Source organism: Salmo trutta, chromosome 27, assembly GCF_901001165.1.
Source record: "Salmo trutta chromosome 27, fSalTru1.1, whole genome shotgun sequence".
NCBI lineage: Eukaryota > Metazoa > Chordata > Actinopteri > Salmoniformes > Salmonidae > Salmo > Salmo trutta.
In genome coordinates this window covers 26,581,014-26,599,336 of record NC_042983.1, presented here as the reverse complement: position 1 = coordinate 26,599,336, position 18,323 = coordinate 26,581,014, and the positions used below count along the sequence as shown (strand labels likewise).

Here is an 18,323-nt window from a genome sequence, read left to right as displayed (position 1 = left end):
CTCGCTAGCTCGTACATGGCTTTGCCCACATGCTTAATTTGCTCCAATTGTAAACGACACAGATTAACTATCTTGGGCTAGTTATAAATATTTTTGGCGTATACCACTGGTATGACAAAACATGTATTTTTACTGATCTAATTACGTTGGTAACCAGTTTATAATTGCGATAAGGAACCTCAGGGGTTTGTGATATATGGCCAATATACCACACTCGCGCCTTATTGTTTAAAGATCCTCTATCTAGCTCTAACAGGCACACTTCTCATTTAAAGTAATTGTTTTTTATTGCCGAAATGCCACTTATATCAGTGCATTTGTAACAACCTAACTATTACGAAACGTATATTCGATCAAATATCATGTAGGAAATTAGCAAATAATAATTGTTGTTGACCAAATTCACTGTGGGGATTCGATTAATCTGACCCGGGTGAAAGTTGATTGTATTCGTTTCGAACCGGGCTGCCTCCTGGGCGTGTGCCAGGAGCCCCGTTCAAAGACCACGGCGAAAACGCTTCAAAACAAAATGTCCGTAATTAACCACGAGGAGTAATGATAAGGATGCTATTTTCACATGATTGCCTTTGAAAAAAACGCATTATTTGCCTTCCAATGAAAACTAGTTTGAAAATTCAAACATTTATTTAGAAAATAGTGTGTTTATGAGCGGAGCAGATTACTGTTCGATTTGAGAAGGGCGCGACTCCCGCTTTTGCACGTCAGGAGCAATATACAGGGGTCCCGGGGCTCAGCATAATCGAATCAGCCCACTCTCTCCTTGACTGCCATACAAAAATTCTTCAGTTCGTGTGGCTATTTTCATGGACCGATTTTGGGCAGAGTAAAACAAATCGCTTCTCCTTTTGCCTTTCAGATTAAAGTTCGAAAGACTTCTCAAAACATAACATTTGTAATTATTTATGCAACAAAAGCTTGTGATCAGACAGAATGGGCGTGGTAAAATCCACTAGCCGCTCATCCACATGTTGTTCGCTCCCTTGGTTACATGGCGCTATCAATAGTGACTGAAAGCAAAGAGAAAAACAACTGTGCAGAAACTTTTCGCACTAATAGCTAAGTAGCTAGCCTGTTATATGCAAATACTTTGGTACGTTAGAATTATGAAGTAGGCAATTTTGCGATCCCCTACATTAGCTATGAATGCCAACAAATTACTAGCTAACGTTAAATTATGCAGCTAAGGCATGGCTGTTCCTGCTCTGAAGATGGACCAACAGGTCGACGACGACAGGGTTTTGTTCCCCACTGCTGTGTCGGAGGAAGTGCTCGTTGAGGCTCGGCGTAAACAGGCCATCTGCCGGCTCTTTGGGTCCAGCAGCATTTTCCTATCATCTGAAAGCCGGAGAGGGGACCGGCCTGATCTTATTAACATTTTAACAAACAAAGCCATTGAACAGTGAGTTTGACATGGCAACAGGTTGATGCAGCTTCGTTGACAATGTACAGTCGTGGCCAAAATTTTTGAGAATGACACAAATATTAATTTTTTCACAAAGTTTGCTGCTTCAGTGTCTTCAGGTATGTTTGTCAGATGTTACTATGCAATACTGAAGTATAATTACAAGCATTTCATAAGTGTCAAAGGCTTTTATTGACAATTACATGAAGTTGATATGAGTCAATATTTGCAGTGTTGACCCTTCTTTTTCAAGACCTCTGCAATCTGCCCTGGCATGCTGTCAATTAACTTCTGGGCCACATCCTGACTGATGGCAGCCCATTCTTACATAATCAATGCTTGGAGTTTGTCAGAATTTGTGGGCTTTTGTTTGTCCACCCGCCTCTTGAGGATTGACCACAAGTTCTCAATGGGATTAAGGTCTGTGGAGTTTGCTGGCCATGGACCCAAAATATCAATGTTTTGTTCCCCGAGCCACTTAGTTATCACTTTTGTCTTATGGCAAGGTGCTCCATCATGCTGGAAAAGGCATTGTTCGTCACCAAACTGTTCCTGGATGGTTGGGAGAAGTTGCTCTCGGAGGATGTGTTGGTACCATTCTTTATTCATGGCTGTGTTCTTAGGCAAAATTGTGAGTGAGCCCACTCCCTTGGCTGAGAAGCAACCCCACACATGAATGGTCTCAGGATGCTTTACTGTTGGCATGACACAGGACTGATGGTAGCACTCACCTTGTCTTCTCCGGACAAGCTTTTTTCTGGAGGCCCCAAACAATCGGAAAGGGGATTCATCAGAGAAAATTACTTTACCCCAGTCCTCAGCAGTCCATTCCCTGTACCTTTTGCAGAATATCAGTCTGTCCCTGATGTTTTTCCTGGAGAGAAGTGGCTTCTTTGCTGCCCTTCTTGACACCAGGCCATCCTCCAGAAGTCTTCACTGTGCGTGCAGATGCACTCACACCTGCCTGCTGTCATTCCTGAGCAAGCTCTGTACTGGTGGTGCCCCGATCCCGCAGCTGAATCAACTTTAGGAGACGGTCCTGGCGCTTGCTGGACATTCTTGGGCGCCCTGAAGCCGTCTTCACAACAATTGAACCGCTCTCCTTGGAAGTTCTTGATGATCCGATAAATGGTTGATTTAGGTGTAATCTTACTGGCAGCAATATCCTTGTCTGTGAAGCCCTTTTTGTGCAAAGCAATGATGACAGCACGTGTTTCCTTGCAGGTAACCATGGCTGACAGAGGAAGAACATTGATTCCAAGCACCACACTCCTTTTGAAGCTTCCAGTCTGTTATTCAAACGCAATCAGCATGACAGAGTGATCTCCAGCCTTGTTCTTGTCAACACTCACACCTGTGTTAACGAGAGAATCACTGACATGATGTCAGCTGGTCCTTTTGTGGCAGGGCTGAAATGCAGTATAATTTTTTTGGGGGGGATTCAGTTCATTTGCATGGCAAAGAGGGACTTTGCAATTAATTGCAATTCATCTGATCACTCTACATAACATTCTGGAGTATATGCAAATTGCCATCTTACAAACTGAGGCAGCAGACTTTGAAAATGTATATTTGTATCATTCTCAAAACTTTTGGCCACGACTGTTTTACTTTGATCACATGTCAATAGGATCTCTGAAGATGAGTTTGCCAAGGGACACTCACCTTATTTATCAATTTGCAGCTATGAGAATGGAGAAGAGGCAATGGCAGAGTCCCAATTTTCAAAGGCTGTGACATGCTTTGCAAAAGCTATCAATCTTCAGCCAAAACAGGTACAGAACCACATAAATTGACATCAAGTACCAAATAATTCTGAATGTCTACAGTAACTGCTGTTGGAAGGAGAACAGATGGGAGTGAGATTGATTGTTTAACTGAAATATAGTCTGATTTGTCTGAAAGAATTGTTTGAAGTTGTCATACGTGTCCTGACATCCAGACCCAGCTCTATGTGAGCCAGGCGGAGGCCTATTTACAGTTATGTGACTTCCAGTCTGCAGTCGTCAGCTACAGGCATGCCTGCCTCCTGGAGCCTCAGGCTAAGACCTTACACACACGTCTGGCCTTCATCTATTACCTACAGGTGAGAGTGAGGAGGGAGGTTGTCCCCCAAAGCGGCCGGCTGTGTGATGCTGTGAACTTCTTATAATAGTCTCAGATTCAAACAGGATGATCATTCCTACACAGTCAAGCAAGCATCCAGCACTATTGAAATACCTCTTGCTTTCACTTGAAAACAGTTTGTAATATATATAAAATATTGTCCACTCCACAGGGCCAATGTTTGTATGATAAGGGCATGTTCCTGGATGCTCTGGAGTCGTTTGCCAAGGCTGCCGAGCTAAAGCCTAGCTGCAGATCATATCACATGAGGAGGTCGGTGTGAAATACGAGTTATTCACGTGGAGAGCTATGTGCATAAAAATAATAGATGTGTTACTGTTTCCTCTATTTACAAACACTTTCTTTGGCTGTATCCATATGTTATCTGCCCAACGCGTCATGCATACAGGTTACGTCAAACTGTAACCATTCCGGCAGACGTCCATTAATTTAATTTGGAGACAATCTGCACCTCTGCAGCTCATCTGCGGGACTAGGTTGCGGTTCGTGGCACTGCGTGCAGTGTGTCGCATGCGTTGGATTTTTTTAACTTGTGTGTTGCTTTGCCGTGCGGTGTCAGTAGTTAGCAACCACAGAAGTTAGCAACCACAGAAGAAGTTGCTAATGTGTAGTGTGAATCTTTTTGTTGTGATGCGGCACATGGATTGTGAAGACTACGTAAAATGTACCGTACGGCAATAACCTGTGTGGACGCGGCGTAAGGAGGTCATGTGAGATCCTTCGACCTCAGCCGTCTCTACAGATAGACAGACGCCTTGTACAGCCATGTGATGGTGCTATTCGCCTAAGATTTAAAGTGTGAACCACTGAAGTGTCCCCCTTTGTTGCTGTTGTAGCCTGGCATGTCTGACGGCCCTGGGCCGTTATGCTGACTGTCTGAGGCTGGTCAGTAACTGGCTGGAGGCAGACTCTCAGACCGCAGATCTGTTCACCCTCAGAGCACGGCTCCACAAACAGCTCAACCAGGTCAGTAGTACACTCTCACACTCCGTTAACTCTGTGTTAAACACTGGGCAATATCTGACAATACCATGCCAGAAAGAACAAAGGTGTGGCGATTTCTAGTTTTAACCCTAGGGATAAATGGCTTATGTACTAGCTCAACACGTGTGACGTCATTGCCACTTTTATCTATATAAATGATCAAAAGTCTCATTTACATGCATTCTAATGTAATGACAGCACAATTCTCTATACAGGTAAAAATGTGCTACCATGATCTGAGGTCAGCTTTGACTCTCAGTCCGTCGTGCCCAGAGGCAGGTGCCCTGCTGGGCCAGCTAGAGGAGGCCAGTGAAAGGGCCAGGCAGCAGGCCGTAAGCAGGGCCCTGGCAGGGGAGCTCACAGAGGCCCTGTCCAAGATCAACACAGCCCTGGAGCATTGCCCTGAGACTGGGCGGCACTACCTCTTCAGGTGTTGATGGCAGAGTATTTATCAGGTTCTGATACACCAAGCAAGGGGGTTGATTAGGCCTGTTTATCTGATACATACCTGACCCCATTTTACCATACCATTCTCCGCTACCACTGAAGAGATATACATCTACATGTACTTGTTAGAAGCTTCTCTACCAATCTGTAGTAAATGAGGATACATACTGTCTATTATCCACTAATATGTAGTATTTTGCACCATAGGGGTATTCTGTACCGCAGGCTGAAAGAGTTTACTGCTGCCATTGAGGACTTGGTCCTGGCTGTGGAGCTGAGTGAGGCTGGAGACGAGGGAGACCAGGGGTCGGAGCTGAGCGGACACACCCAGGAAGACTGGAGGGCCGTGCAGGGGGAGGCCCAGGTCCAGCTGGTGCTCACCTACAACGACTTTGCTGTGCAGTGCTTCTCCCGTAGCTTCTACACAGAGGCAGTCCTGCTGCTCAACAAGGCCATCCAGGAGCAGAAGGAGGAGAGTGGCCTCTACATCAACAGAGGAGGTGAGAAGAGATGAGGGGAGGGGATAATAGAGGAGGGGAAGATCACCGAAGTGAGGTATGTCTGAGGGGGTGGAGGCGAAGGAGGTGAGTTTGGCTGAGGTGAAATTAGGTGAGGAAGGTTGTGGGCTCCCTCTTGAAAAAGGTGCAATTGAAGTCTGGCCCAGTGAAATAACAATATTGTGTGACTATAGATGGTGGGCAGGAGTCTCTGAGATCAAAAGAGAATGTGTTTGAAGTGACTGGTGATGTGATTTTTATATCTCCTCATACAACTTGAATACGTTAATGCATAAAGTCAGTACCTATATCCATGGGAAGATGTTTAGGGGTCGGGGTGCTGAGAATTGTTTTTCTCCCTGCTCTGCTGAAGGCTATTTTTGTTCGCTCATACCGGAGTAATAAAGGGCCAGGGCACTAATTTTGTGGATTAAAAAAAAAAAATGTATTCGGATTTATCAGGGGGCGCTGCAGCACCCTCAGCACCCCTTCTTTCTGTGGCTATGCCACATCCATAACATCCAATTTCAGGAATGAGTGCATCTGGGTAGACCGCACACATCACCTCTTATATTTATAAAGGTGGTTGTGGTTTCTGCAGACTGTTTCTTCAAGCAGGACGAGTGGGAGTTTGCCCTGGCTGACTACCAGCAGGCGAAGGAGATGTCTCCTGATGACCAGGTCATCTGGATCCGCCTCGCTGTCATCCACAACACCCTGGGAACACAGTGCTACCAGGACCGGTGAGTCTCATCCACAACACCCTGGGAACACACTGCTACCAGGACCGGTGAGTCTCATCCACCACACCCTGGGAACACACTGCTACCAGGACCGGTGAGTCTCATCCACAACACCCTGGGAACACGCTGCTACCAGGACCGGTGAGTCTCATCCACAACATCCTGGGAACACACTGCTACCAGGACCGGTGAGTCTCATCCACCACACCCTGGGAACACACTGCTACCAGGACCGGTGAGTCTCATCCACAACACCCTGGGAACACACTGCTACCAGGACCTGTGAGTCTCATCCACAACACCCTGGGAACACACTGCTACCAGGACCGGTGAGTCTCAGCCACAACACCCTGGGAACACGCTGCTACCAGGACCGGTGAGTCTCATCCACCACACCCTGGGAACACACTGCTACCAGGACCGGTGAGTCTCATCCACAACACCCTGGGAACACACTGCTACCAGGACCGGTGAGTCTGTCTATCATCCACGCCACTGTTTCTTGTCTTCACCGCAGGAAGTACCAGGAGGCAGCTGACAAGTTCTCTGAGGCTATCAATTATAACCCTGGAGTTAGCCGGTACTATGAGAACCGAGCCAAAGCCCACAGTAAACTGCCCAATGTTGAGGGGGCCAAGCAGGATGCCATCAGTACCCTCATCCTGGACCCCACTAATGATCAGGCAAGACCCTCAACACCTATATGTCTCATCCACTCTATCCATAAAACTAACCTTGGCCTGTACAAAACTATGGACCAGATATTCTGAGCTTTTATGGCAAGTGCTTAACGTGACTTTGTCAGGAAATACAAAGGGCCCTAGTTATGCAAGTACAAAGTTCTCACTACTTGTTTCCTATGCAGATTGGGGGGGAAACCAAACATTTTTTTATAAATATATGAATGGTTGATTCTTTCTTTTAACCAACGTTTCATTTTATGTAATAAATGTTTCATAAAGTGGTGCGGAACTCCCACGGTGCAGAACTGACTGCTGTAGTAAATCTGTCCGTGTGTGTGTGTGTGTGTGTGTAGGTGGTCCCTCTGCTGCTGAGTCTATTCCCAGGCTGCTCTGTGTCAGATGTTCTGTCCAGTGAAACGGCCAGGACGGTCAAAGCCCAGCTGATGGACAGCATCCAGGCCTGCAAACAATCTGCATCCTCCGTGCTAAGGTTAGGCTAGCACTGTTTGTCTGCAACCCCTCCCTGTTACTGCTAAAACAGGTCAGACCTGAGTCAGAAAGATATATGTCCAAGACTTAATCTTCACTTGGTTTAGTTTGCCAGGTACAATAGAACCAGTGGAATAGTTCCCAAAGTGCAGAAACCAAGCTAAATTAAGCACACTTCAAGTACTTTTTTGACATATTTTGTTTAAAGGGCAGTTGCACAGGTCCAGATGAAGCCTTTTCCTGGACTACAAATAAGCTTTTTCAACAGTCTCAATTGGAAGTGATTTGTATTCCTTTCATAGGCTAAATATGGGTGTGTTCACCAGTCCCAAAGTGTACAAACTAACTGTGGTGGATGCTAATTACAGATCTCCTTAACTTGTTTCCCCAGAATGTGCACTGGGCTTGACAAGATAACCCTGTCGCATGATGCAGACAGCCAGTCTGACAGCCAATCCTCAGAGGACCAGTTCGACCAGGGGGCGGAGCCTCTTAAAGCCTGTGTGGCCCCGCAGGAGGAATACCAGCAGATTGTCAGGATCAATCAGCAGGTACAAGACCAGGAAGACATCCAGACACTGGGACAGACAAACTCATCTAACCTCATCTAATGAGGTCACTCAATAAAGCCCTTCAATTCAAACTCTTTTCCATACCTTATTCACCAAATCACATAAAATGCTCATGCTTTCCAGTCACATTCACCATTGATCAATATTTGTTTTAGTTGGATCTTCCACCTGTTGAGAGCATCTCTCATACTGACCTAAGGTGCACTTCCTGTGTTGGCTGTGCCAGGTGAAGCGAGCAGTGCGATTGGCCCTCGAATGGCGGCAGCCTCTACAGTATGACGGGCCCCGTCTGGCCCCCGCCCGCACAGTGGAACAGAAGCAGTCTTCACTGGGCTCAAAGGACAGGCCATACCACTGGAGGAAGTTTGGGGGGTTTGGAGTGAATTCCAAATGAGCAGCAACACTATGGCATTTACTACTGTTCGGTTGACATGGTGGAACTGTTGATCCACTGTTGCTTTTCAACCCTCTGAGCTTAAAAGTAAAGCCATAGTAATGTAGAGGTTGTGATGGTACCGTATTGTTCTTAATCCAATAGGTGTCAGTAGAGGCACAATTTTCCATAGTTCCACCTCACCTGTTTGGATTTAATTGATCCATTAATCTAGATTGTCAGGGCACAAGGATTTTGTTATGGTATTTTCCTCAAGTTTTTGTATTGTTTATGTCCATAGATTAACAGGCATATGTAGACGTGACGGGCGTGAATGACAAAAGGGAATAGGTGGGGCAGTTCAGTGATATGACAGACATAAAGGACGGAGATACTGTACTGTAGCTCTATTGTGTCGATTCTATAAGCTTGAGAATTTAGTTGAATGGTAATGCCATTGTCTGTTTAGCAATTTTTTTTAACAGTATACAGTAAATCTTTATTTTTAACAGATTGTTTTGCGTTGGAAATTTGTCTGAAAAGTATGTTTTGCCAAATTAAAAGATATTTATCCAGATTATAGACAATTGTATAGATTGAATTCATACTGGTCCTGTAAATAGATCTAGAGTTTAAAATATTTTATGCGTGGCAATAAAGTGGTTTACAGTGTGTAATAGTTGGGGATTGTAGCATATTGTACATGGGAGACTGGAGAGAAGTTGTCGTTTTGAGAGCGAAGCAGCTGCCCCCTCCCTGAACTGTAGTAACATCTGAGGAGAAAGAAGTTGTGACACTCAACCCTGGAGAAAACACCCCAGCAGTAGCTGATCACATGCACTCCATCTATCCATACCAGCTATTTCAATTGCTGAACAAACAATACTTTATTTGTGACCAGAATGAACGAACAGTACAAACAAGCTCCCCTTGCAGGTATAAGAATTTGAGAGCAGTGGCATAGTCACATGCGGAGTGGAACAGCGGAGAAAGTAGTATAAAAGTACATGTTCATACACCGTATGCCAGGTACCACCCAAATCTTCTCAATGGTGTTCGTCCAATGTTGGTGCAGACGACCACGGAGCCCATGCCCAGACTGATGTCAATCCTCAGATGTAGTGTTGACTTTCAGTCGCTCCATTTGGAGAGCGTGGTCGGGCCGCCGCCTTACAATGTGGTGTCTCAGTGGGGATGGTGCTTGGTGCCTGGTTCAGCTCCCTCAGACAGTGTGTGTGTGGGCTGCAGCCCCTGAACAAAGTGGTCTGGGACAGACGGTGGTCGTAACGGAGCTGAAAGTGTTTCACACCCGCGTAATAAAAGTTTCAGGTTACTGTCCTGTCAGGAATGGGAAATGCGTCCAGGAGATCCCAGTGGCCGTCAGGTTTTACCCCAGACAAAAACGCCTTTCTCTGGGCACAGGAGCTGGTGGCTTGGCACCCTGTCAAATAATTCATGGTGAACCGGAGAAGTTTCATTCACGTTTGGCTGGAAACTGTTTTGTCTAAGACATTCAGAACACGTTTGAACTCTGGGTAGTGTTCGGAGCAGGTGACGTGCAGCTAATGCACGCCACTATGTCATCCTGAAAGGGAAATGTAGCAGTCTTGCCGTTTTATGATGTGTAGGGCTTTAAGTGGATTAGCGCTGCTTCATTTATTTGCCAGTTATGGTGTATATCAATGGTGATACAAAATTACTCAGATACAGGTAGTCATTTTCCATTCACATGAGGTGTCTCTGCTCAAGGATGCAGAATCAGATCAAATGAAGCAAACAGTTTATTTTCAAATATTTCTTACAAAAAATATTTACGTACATGATAGTGAAACACAGTTAGATACAAACCTTCCCATTACAATAAATAAGCATTATATAAAGTATAGTTCATCATGGTTAAAGAGAGTGAGGCTGCAAAGTAAGGAAATAAAGTGAAAGTTTGTTCACTCACTTTACTGGAATAAATACCTGCCTCCTCAAAAACATTCTAAAGCATTGCAGTTGGTTTACAGCCTAGTGTCTGGACCGGATTCCGCTACACTCAAAAGTCTGATGCACCAGATGACATGTTTGGCACCTAGGGGATATATTAAAGCGAGTAAAATGTGCTTTCACAATCTTGTAATTTTCATAACCGTATTTAACTGCATATTTCCTTTCTCAGAGAGAGAGGAGCAGACATTAGGTCCTTCTGAGAAACGTTTGAAAGACAATTTATTCATCTTGGAGAGAGAAAATGTCTGCCGGTTTGTGCTACTCACAAATTTTCCAGTCAGTTTTACTGGTTTGCCTCAGGAACCCTCTCCCTGTCAGTCTCCCTGTGTTTTGAAGTAGAGGGCTGATCGCCTGTTTTCTGTACAGGGGGAAGAGACAGCCATACTCTTCAGGTCCTTGAGGGCACAGTACAGGGCTTGACCTTTGTAGATGTCTGTTTTCCCTGTAACCCTTAATTGTATGACATCTTTGTCCATTTGTTCTCTCTGGACATCACCAAGACCAATTGACTTATAAAAGTGTATCTGTCTTGTGGGGTCACTTCCAGCCATTCTGTTCTTTGAGCATGCTGATGTCCAGTCCTTTATGAACAGGTTTAGTGCTGCTGAAGTCCAGTCCTTTCTTAACAGGTGTACTAGGTGAGTTGTACAGAGAGAGTTGGTGAGCTGCAGGCCCGTGTCCAAGGCTTGTTCAGTGGGAATGGTCCAAATGGTTAGAGACGGGGTCTTCTTGTCCTCCTTCGTAGAAGCAGGAAAGGGTGGCTGATAGTAAATGACAGAGTGTGAAAAGTTAGCGCATTGTTTCCCAAACTCGGTCCTGGTGACCCCTAGGGGTGAACATTTTGTTTTTGCCCTAGCACTGCAAAGCTGATTTGAATACTCAAAGCTTAATGATGTGTTATTTGAATCTGCTGTGTAGTGCTAGAGCAAAAACTAAAACGTGCCCCTCTTGGGGTCCCCGGGACCGAGTTTGTGAAACACTGAGAGAAGGGAATAAGAGACAAGTAATATTTTTCAGTGCTGAGTTTAGAAACAAAGGTGTCTATTGGAGCTTACAGCACATTATATCTGACTAGCAATTTAGCAAGTATGTTTGTTCAACTGTAGAGATGGCAGCTCTGGTACAAGCACCATTGAAGTCACTGTGAATTATTATCTAAGTCAGGGCTCTCCAACCCTGTTCCTGGAGAGCTACACTCCTGTAGGTTTTCACTCCAAACCCAGTTGTAACTCACCTGATTCAGCTTATCAACCAGCTAATTATTAGAATCAGGTGCACTAGATTAGATTTGTGTGTATTAGGTAGTTGTTGTGGAATTGTTAGATTAGATGTTAGATATTGCTGCACTGTTGAAACTAGAAACACAAGCATTTCGCTACACTCACAATAACATCTGCTAACCATGCGTATGTGACTAATACAATTTGATTTAGATTAAGGTTGGAGTGAAAACCTACTGGACGGTAGCTCTCTAGGAACAGGGTTGGAGAGAACTGATCTAAGTGCAGTATAGGCACAATTCAACTACTCATTGAACAAGCTGAAATCAACTTGTTCTGTGCTTCCTGCAATATGTTTCCAGCACTGAAACCATGTGCATTGTTGAGGTAAAAAGTGTGTAGCAGCTGAGCTTGGCAGGGTCGTCTGTCCCTGCATAGCGTTTCATCTTGGGTAGCAGCAATACGAAGGACACAGCCACAGACAGGTGGTAGAAACTGTGGACATAGGCATATTCCCACTCGTGTAAAACGAATTGAAATCAGTAATAAAAAAAAAACTTTTTGATGTCAATGTGTTCACACTTGTGCAAGCCGAACACATCTCAACTAGGTTTCACATTTAGTATTGCCTTCATTGTGAATGGAACGGGGAAGGAGGGAGATTGCGTTGTGATGATACCTGAAAGTAGAAGCGGAGCATCAGAGCCAGGGCACCGAAGCAGCATCCTGCTCCGACCAGTTGGGTGTATACACGTCTCTGGTAGAGGTCCTTTATCTCTTTCATTTTCTGTAACTGAAATATGATACAGTACACAGGATCAGTTTAGAATAACAGGTTCAGTTGAAGAGATAATCAATGCAATGTTGCTAGGCAGTACCTAAAAAACCAAGTATGAACTTTGGTATACATTTTACATTGACAAGATTATGAGATATCTATTAAATTACTGTAAATATGACCATTTTAGGGCATATTGTTATCAGTGTTTGTCATAGTCATATTGTAAGTTGTCCTCACACAACCCTGACAGTGATTATGAATACTGCTGATCCTATTGGTCCAGAGTAAATCCCATCGGCCCAGCGGTCCTGGTAGATCCCCACAGCAGAGGTCAACACCCCAAACATGGTCATAGTAGAACTTTGGCTCATCAAAATCCCTTGAAACTAATATAAAAATATATAGAGGGTGTGAACGTGTGTGTCCGCACATGCATGCAAGTGTTAATGTGTGTGTGTGCAGTAGAGAATGAGAGACAGACACAGCACATTCTTCCAAACAATTGTTCAGTGATACTGCATTGCAGAGCTCACTTGCCCTCTGAACATAGTTTTATGCCACTTAACAACGCACCCTGAGGATGGGCCATTACAGTGTCACGATACAATGCTGTTTACATTCACCTATCAGTGTGACCCAGATAGAGATGGCTGTTCCGTACACGATGAAGTACTCCAGGACACTTAATGAAACATGATGGAGAGGCCTGGCCGTCACATGCATGGTAAATCTAGGTGTGTCGTGGTAAATCTAGGTGCATTGTGGTAAATCTAGGTAGGTCATGGTAAATCTAGGTGTGTCGTGGTAAATCTAGGTGCATTGTGGTAAATCTAGGTAGGTCGTGGTAAATCTAGGTGCGTCGTGGTAAATCTAGGTGTGTCGTGGTAAATCTAGGTGCGTCGTGGTAAATCTAGGTGCGTCGTGGTAAATCTAGGTGTGTCGTGGTAAATCTAGGTGCATCATGGTAAATCTAGGTAGGTCGGGGTAAATCTAGGTGCATCGTGGTACATTTAGGTAGGTCATGGTAAATCTAGGTAGGTCGGGGTAAATCTAGGTGCATCGTGGTACATTTAGGTAGGTCATGGTAAATCTAGGTGCGTCGTGGTAAATCTATGTGTGTCGTGGTAAATCTAGGTGCATCGTGGTAAATCTAGGTGCATCGTGGTAAATCTAGGTGCATCGTGGTAAATCTAGGTGCATCGGGGCAAATCTAGGTGCGTCGTGGTAAATCTAGGTGCGTCGTGGTACATTTAGGTGCATCGTGGTGAATCTAGGTAGGTCGTGGTAAATCTAGGTAGGTCGTGGTAAATCTAGGTAGGTCGTGGTAAATCTAGGTGCGTTGTGGTAAATCTAGGTAGGTCGTGGTAAATCTAGGTAGGTCGTGGTAAATCTAGGTAGGTCGTGGTAAATCTAGGTGCGTCGGGGTAAATCTAGGTGCATCGTGGTAAATCTAGGTAGGTCGTGGTAAATCTAGGTAGGTCGTGGTAAATCTAGGTAGGTCGTGGTAAATCTAGGTAGGTCGTGGTAAATCTAGGTGCGTCGTGGTAAATCTAGGTGCGTCGTGGTAAATCTAGGTGCATCGTGGTAAATCTAGGTGCGTCGTGGTACATTTAGGTAGGTCGTGGTAAATTTAGGTGCGTCGTGGTAAATCTAGTATTAAACAGATCCCATAAATTTTAAGTACCATTGTATTACATGGTAACTTAATTTCTGTCCATTTCAATTCTGACAGGACACAGTGCCATCAACAAATACTGTCTCTGGTAGGTTAGCAGTGATAGAAACGCAACATAAAGGTAGACCTACACTTCAAGTTGTAAACATATGTGCCCCTAATAAATGACACACATGACTGTACAATGCATTTTCTTCAGTATTAATATGATAATCATAACCTTTTCTTAGTTTGTATTGTATGGACAATGTTTTTCCAGAGGCAGTTGTGAAGTAGTGAATATAAATAGTGCATGGATCTAACTGAGTTAATAGAAAGAGTGGTAGAGAGGGTGAGCCCTTTAATTACTGCAGGGTGCTAAATCAGGTTCACAGTGTTTCTTGGTAGTCTTACACAAATCTACTTTAAAACAAAAGTATACACCTCACACACATGATTATGGGCTTAAAAAAATAAGACACCTGTACCATGTCAGATATAGTTTAAACGTATTCAATTTTGAGTTTACATCCGAATATTACACTTTAAATATATCATAGAACACTGAAATATAACCAAAACGTTTGACATAGAAACACTAGATTTTTGGCTGTTTTTTTAAATAATGTTTATTAATTATGAAATGATAAAAAATATTAAACACACTCCCCCCGTGAGGCCACTCGAGGGCAATTTGGTCATTTGACTGCAGGAAAGGGCTACGTCCTCATCTCTCCTCAATGGTTGCACTTGCCCTGTGGGGCTGATGAGAGAACACAAAGGGGTGCAGTGTAGTTGGGAACACACGCTCATGCCTCAGATTCCAGGAGGGGATGTGACATTAGCACTCGGCACACGACCAAAACGCCACTCAGGCTTAGCTTGGGGACCCCAGTGGGCGGGTCTCTGTCCTCCCCATACCAGCTCTTTGTACAGCCTTTGGAATTTGTAATGGCCCCTGGAAAGGGGCTGACCCCCAGAATTCTGAGGTTAAAGGTCATGGATTGAGCATGTTGAGAGTGCAATGTGAGAGGAGGGGGAAAGTAAACAAAATGAAAGTGTATCATGCTTACTTTCACCTCAACAGGCCCATACCCCTGCTCTGCCCCTGTCTAAACATAGTCATGGATAGTAGTGTGGGAATGTGGCTGCCAGGGACTTCCTGTAAGCATCTGAGAAAACACTGGGCTTCCTTTTGATTAGCTCATAAATAGTTCTGCCTTCTGCCCTCCAGTTCTTTTACAAATAATAAAGAAGATGTTTTAGTTAGTCAACTCTGTGAACGCATAATACAACAAAAAAATGTTTTAAAGCTGTGGGAATATATCCAAATTATATTTGGAAAGTGACTTGGAGATACATTGAGTATACAAAACATTGAGTTGAACCCCCTTTTGCCCTCAGAACAGCCTCAATATGTTGGGGCATGGACTCTACAAGGTGTCGAAAGCGTTCCACAGGGATGCTGGCCCATGTTGACTCCAATGCTTTCCACAGTTTTGTCAAGTTGGCTGGATGTCCTTTGGTTGGTGGACCATTCTTGATACACACAGGAAACTGCTGAGTGTGAAAAACCCAGCAACGTTGCAGTTCTTGACACACTCAAACCAGTGGGCCTGGCACCTACTACCATACCCAGTTCAAAGGCACTTAAATCTTTTGTCTTGACCATTCACCCTCTGAGTGAACGAATGGCACACATACACAATCCATGTCTCAATTGTCTCAAGGCCTCAAAATCCTTCTTTAACCTGTCTCCTCCCCTTCATCTACACGGATTGAAGTAGATTTAACAGGTTACATCAATAAGGGATCATAGCTTTCACCTGAATTCACCTGGTCAGTCTATCTCATGGAAAGAGCAGGTGTTCCTAATGTTTTGTACACTCAGTGTACATACTGTATGAGTATAGAATAGTTATCTGTTAAACTCCCATGTAGAAAATATATCCAGGGCACATGCATGCTTTGTGTGTGTGTGTAGGTATGTAGTTATATTTTGTGTGTGTGCCTGTCTGTCTATGTGCTTGATGATGTGTAGGTCTGCAAATCTGTCTGGCTGTCTGTCTGTGAGCATGAATGTGTCTGTCTAAAGAGCCGTACCAGCCTGAATAAACGTGGGCTGTGAGCCAAGAGGACATCAGAGAATGTTATGACAGCTCCTCTCCTCTCCTGCTGAAGAGGAGCAGTCACTGTGCTTCTGAGCTCAGAGGAAGTAGGTGAGAATTTAAAAATATAAAACTATAACCATTGAAATAGACTAAAATGAATTTATCAAGTACCTCAATAGCTTACATAATTTTAAGAGAAGTGAGGCAGTTTAAAATAAACTGTTAAAGACACCTCAGAAATAAATAGAGCTTAACAATTCAGATAAAATGTGTTATAATTCAGATTTCAGACATGTAAATGATGACTAAAATGAATGTAAATAAAACCTAAAAAAAAGCCAGTATTGTTTATATCTCAGTTTTGGAATACACCTTTTTATTCTAGAATCTCTCTCTCACTGAAAGAGCGTCATTGACTGAAACAGTATATATTTATTTTCCAACATCTGTGGAGGGGAAAAAAACTCTGTTTCCTCTTGTCTGTGTGTACTAACCATACTGTCTCCAGACCGTTTCTCCACACAACACCAAACCTCAGGAGTATTGTTAGCCCTCCACAACACATTTCCTCTGTTTGCTGCCTCATACTTTACACTTTTATAGGAGACAGAGAGAGAGAGAGAGAGAGAGAGAGGGGGGGGGGGGAGGGAGGGAGACAATATCACTCAACTTGCAGTATGTGCAGTTCTCTCTGAACTATGTCTATCACCATATATACACTACGTGACCAAAAGTAAATGGACACCTTCTTGTTGAACATCTCCTTCCAAAATCATGGACATTAATATGGAGTTGGTCCCCCTTCGCTGCTATAACAACCTCCACTCTTCTGGGAAGGCTTTCCACTAGATGTTGGAACATTGCTGCAGGGACTTGCTTCCATTCAGCCACAAGAGCATTAGTGAGGTCAGGCACTGATGTTGGGCAATTAGACCTGGCTCGCAGTCGGCTTTCCATTTCATCCCAAAGGTGTTCGATGGGGTTGAGGTCAGCAGGGCTCTGTGCAGGCCAGAGCCCTGACTGATCTCAACAAACCATTTCTGTATGGACGTTGCTTTGTGCATGGAGGCATTGTCATGCTGAAACAGGAAAGGGCCTTCCCCAAAATGTTGCCACAAAGTTGAAGCACAGAATCATCTAGAATGTCATTGTATGCTGTAGCATTAAGATTTTCCTTCACTGGAACTAAAGGGCCTAGCCCGAACCATGAAAAACAGCCCCAGACCCTTATTCCTCATCCACCAAACTTTACATTTGGCACTATGCATTGGGGCAAGTAGTGTTGTCCTGGCATCCACCAAACCCAGATTTGTCCGTCGGACTGCCAGATGGTAATGCGCGATTCATCCCTCCACAGAATGCGTTTCCACTGCTCTAGAGTCCAATGGTGGCAAGCACTCCAGCCGACGCTTGGCATTGCGTATGGTGAACTTAGGCTTGTGTGCAGCTGCTCGGCCATGGAAACCCATTTCATGAAGCTCCCGACGAACAGTTCTTGTGCTGACGTTGCTTCCAGAGGCAGTTTGAAACTCGGTAGTGAGTGTAGCAAACGAGGACAGATGATTTTTACACACTACGCGCTTCAGCATTCGGTGGTCCCGTTCTGGGAGCTTGTTTGGTTTACCACTTTGCAGCTGAGCCGTTGTTCCTCTTAGACGTTTCCACTTCACAATAACAGCTTGACCGGAGCAGCTCTAGCAGGGCAGAAGTTGGACGAACTGACTTGTTGGAAAGGTGGCATCCAATGATGGTGCCATGTTGAAAGTCACAGAGCTCTTTAGTAAGGCCATTCTACTGCCAATGATTGTCGATGGAGATTGCATGTCTGTGTGCTCGATTTTATACACCGGTCAGCAACGGGTGTGGCTGAAATAGCCAAATCCACTAATTTGAAGGGTTGTCCACATACTTTTGTATATGTAGATTATCTGTGTGATTGCATGGAGCATGTGATTGAAGCCTAGCAGTGTAGTGTAGTAGAGGAATCCTAATGCACGTAGCAGACACAGAGGCAGCGTAGCAGAGAGAACATGTGGCTGCTGGGTGCAGACGTTGTGGGCAGGCATGGTGGTCCTCCCAGTCTCTCACTCTCTCTCTGCTGCTCGAGATATTCTAGAGATTCAACCTCTCTCACTTTCGCCTTTTTGTCTCTCTCTCTCTCTCTCTCTCTCTCTCTGTGCTGCTCAAGACATTCTAGAGACTCAACCTCTCTTACTTTCTCCAT

At 44.5% G+C, this 18,323-nt stretch overlaps 1 protein-coding gene and 1 pseudogene across 2 annotated transcripts; one reads left to right on the top strand and one right to left on the bottom strand.

The window, feature by feature from the left end:
- Positions 1–922: 922 nt before the first annotated feature.
- Positions 923–8,913, top strand: LOC115164746 (tetratricopeptide repeat protein 16). Of its 2 annotated transcripts, none has more exons than XM_029717508.1 (12): positions 923–1,420; positions 3,108–3,198; positions 3,420–3,509; positions 3,702–3,802; positions 4,387–4,516; positions 4,750–4,964; positions 5,189–5,481; positions 6,080–6,221; positions 6,739–6,904; positions 7,258–7,394; positions 7,785–7,944; positions 8,192–8,913. In XM_029717508.1, the coding sequence occupies exons 1-12, from the start codon at positions 1,209–1,211 to the stop codon at positions 8,357–8,359; spliced, it is 1,905 nt and encodes a 634-aa protein (XP_029573368.1). In that variant the 5' UTR covers positions 923–1,208; the 3' UTR covers positions 8,360–8,913. The 2 variants fall into 2 exon arrangements, with proteins under 2 accessions (XP_029573368.1, XP_029573367.1); XM_029717507.1 differs by having other exon boundaries at positions 3,366–3,509.
- Positions 8,914–10,870: 1,957 nt separating this feature from the next.
- Positions 10,871–18,323, bottom strand: LOC115164084 (protein myomaker-like; annotated as a pseudogene).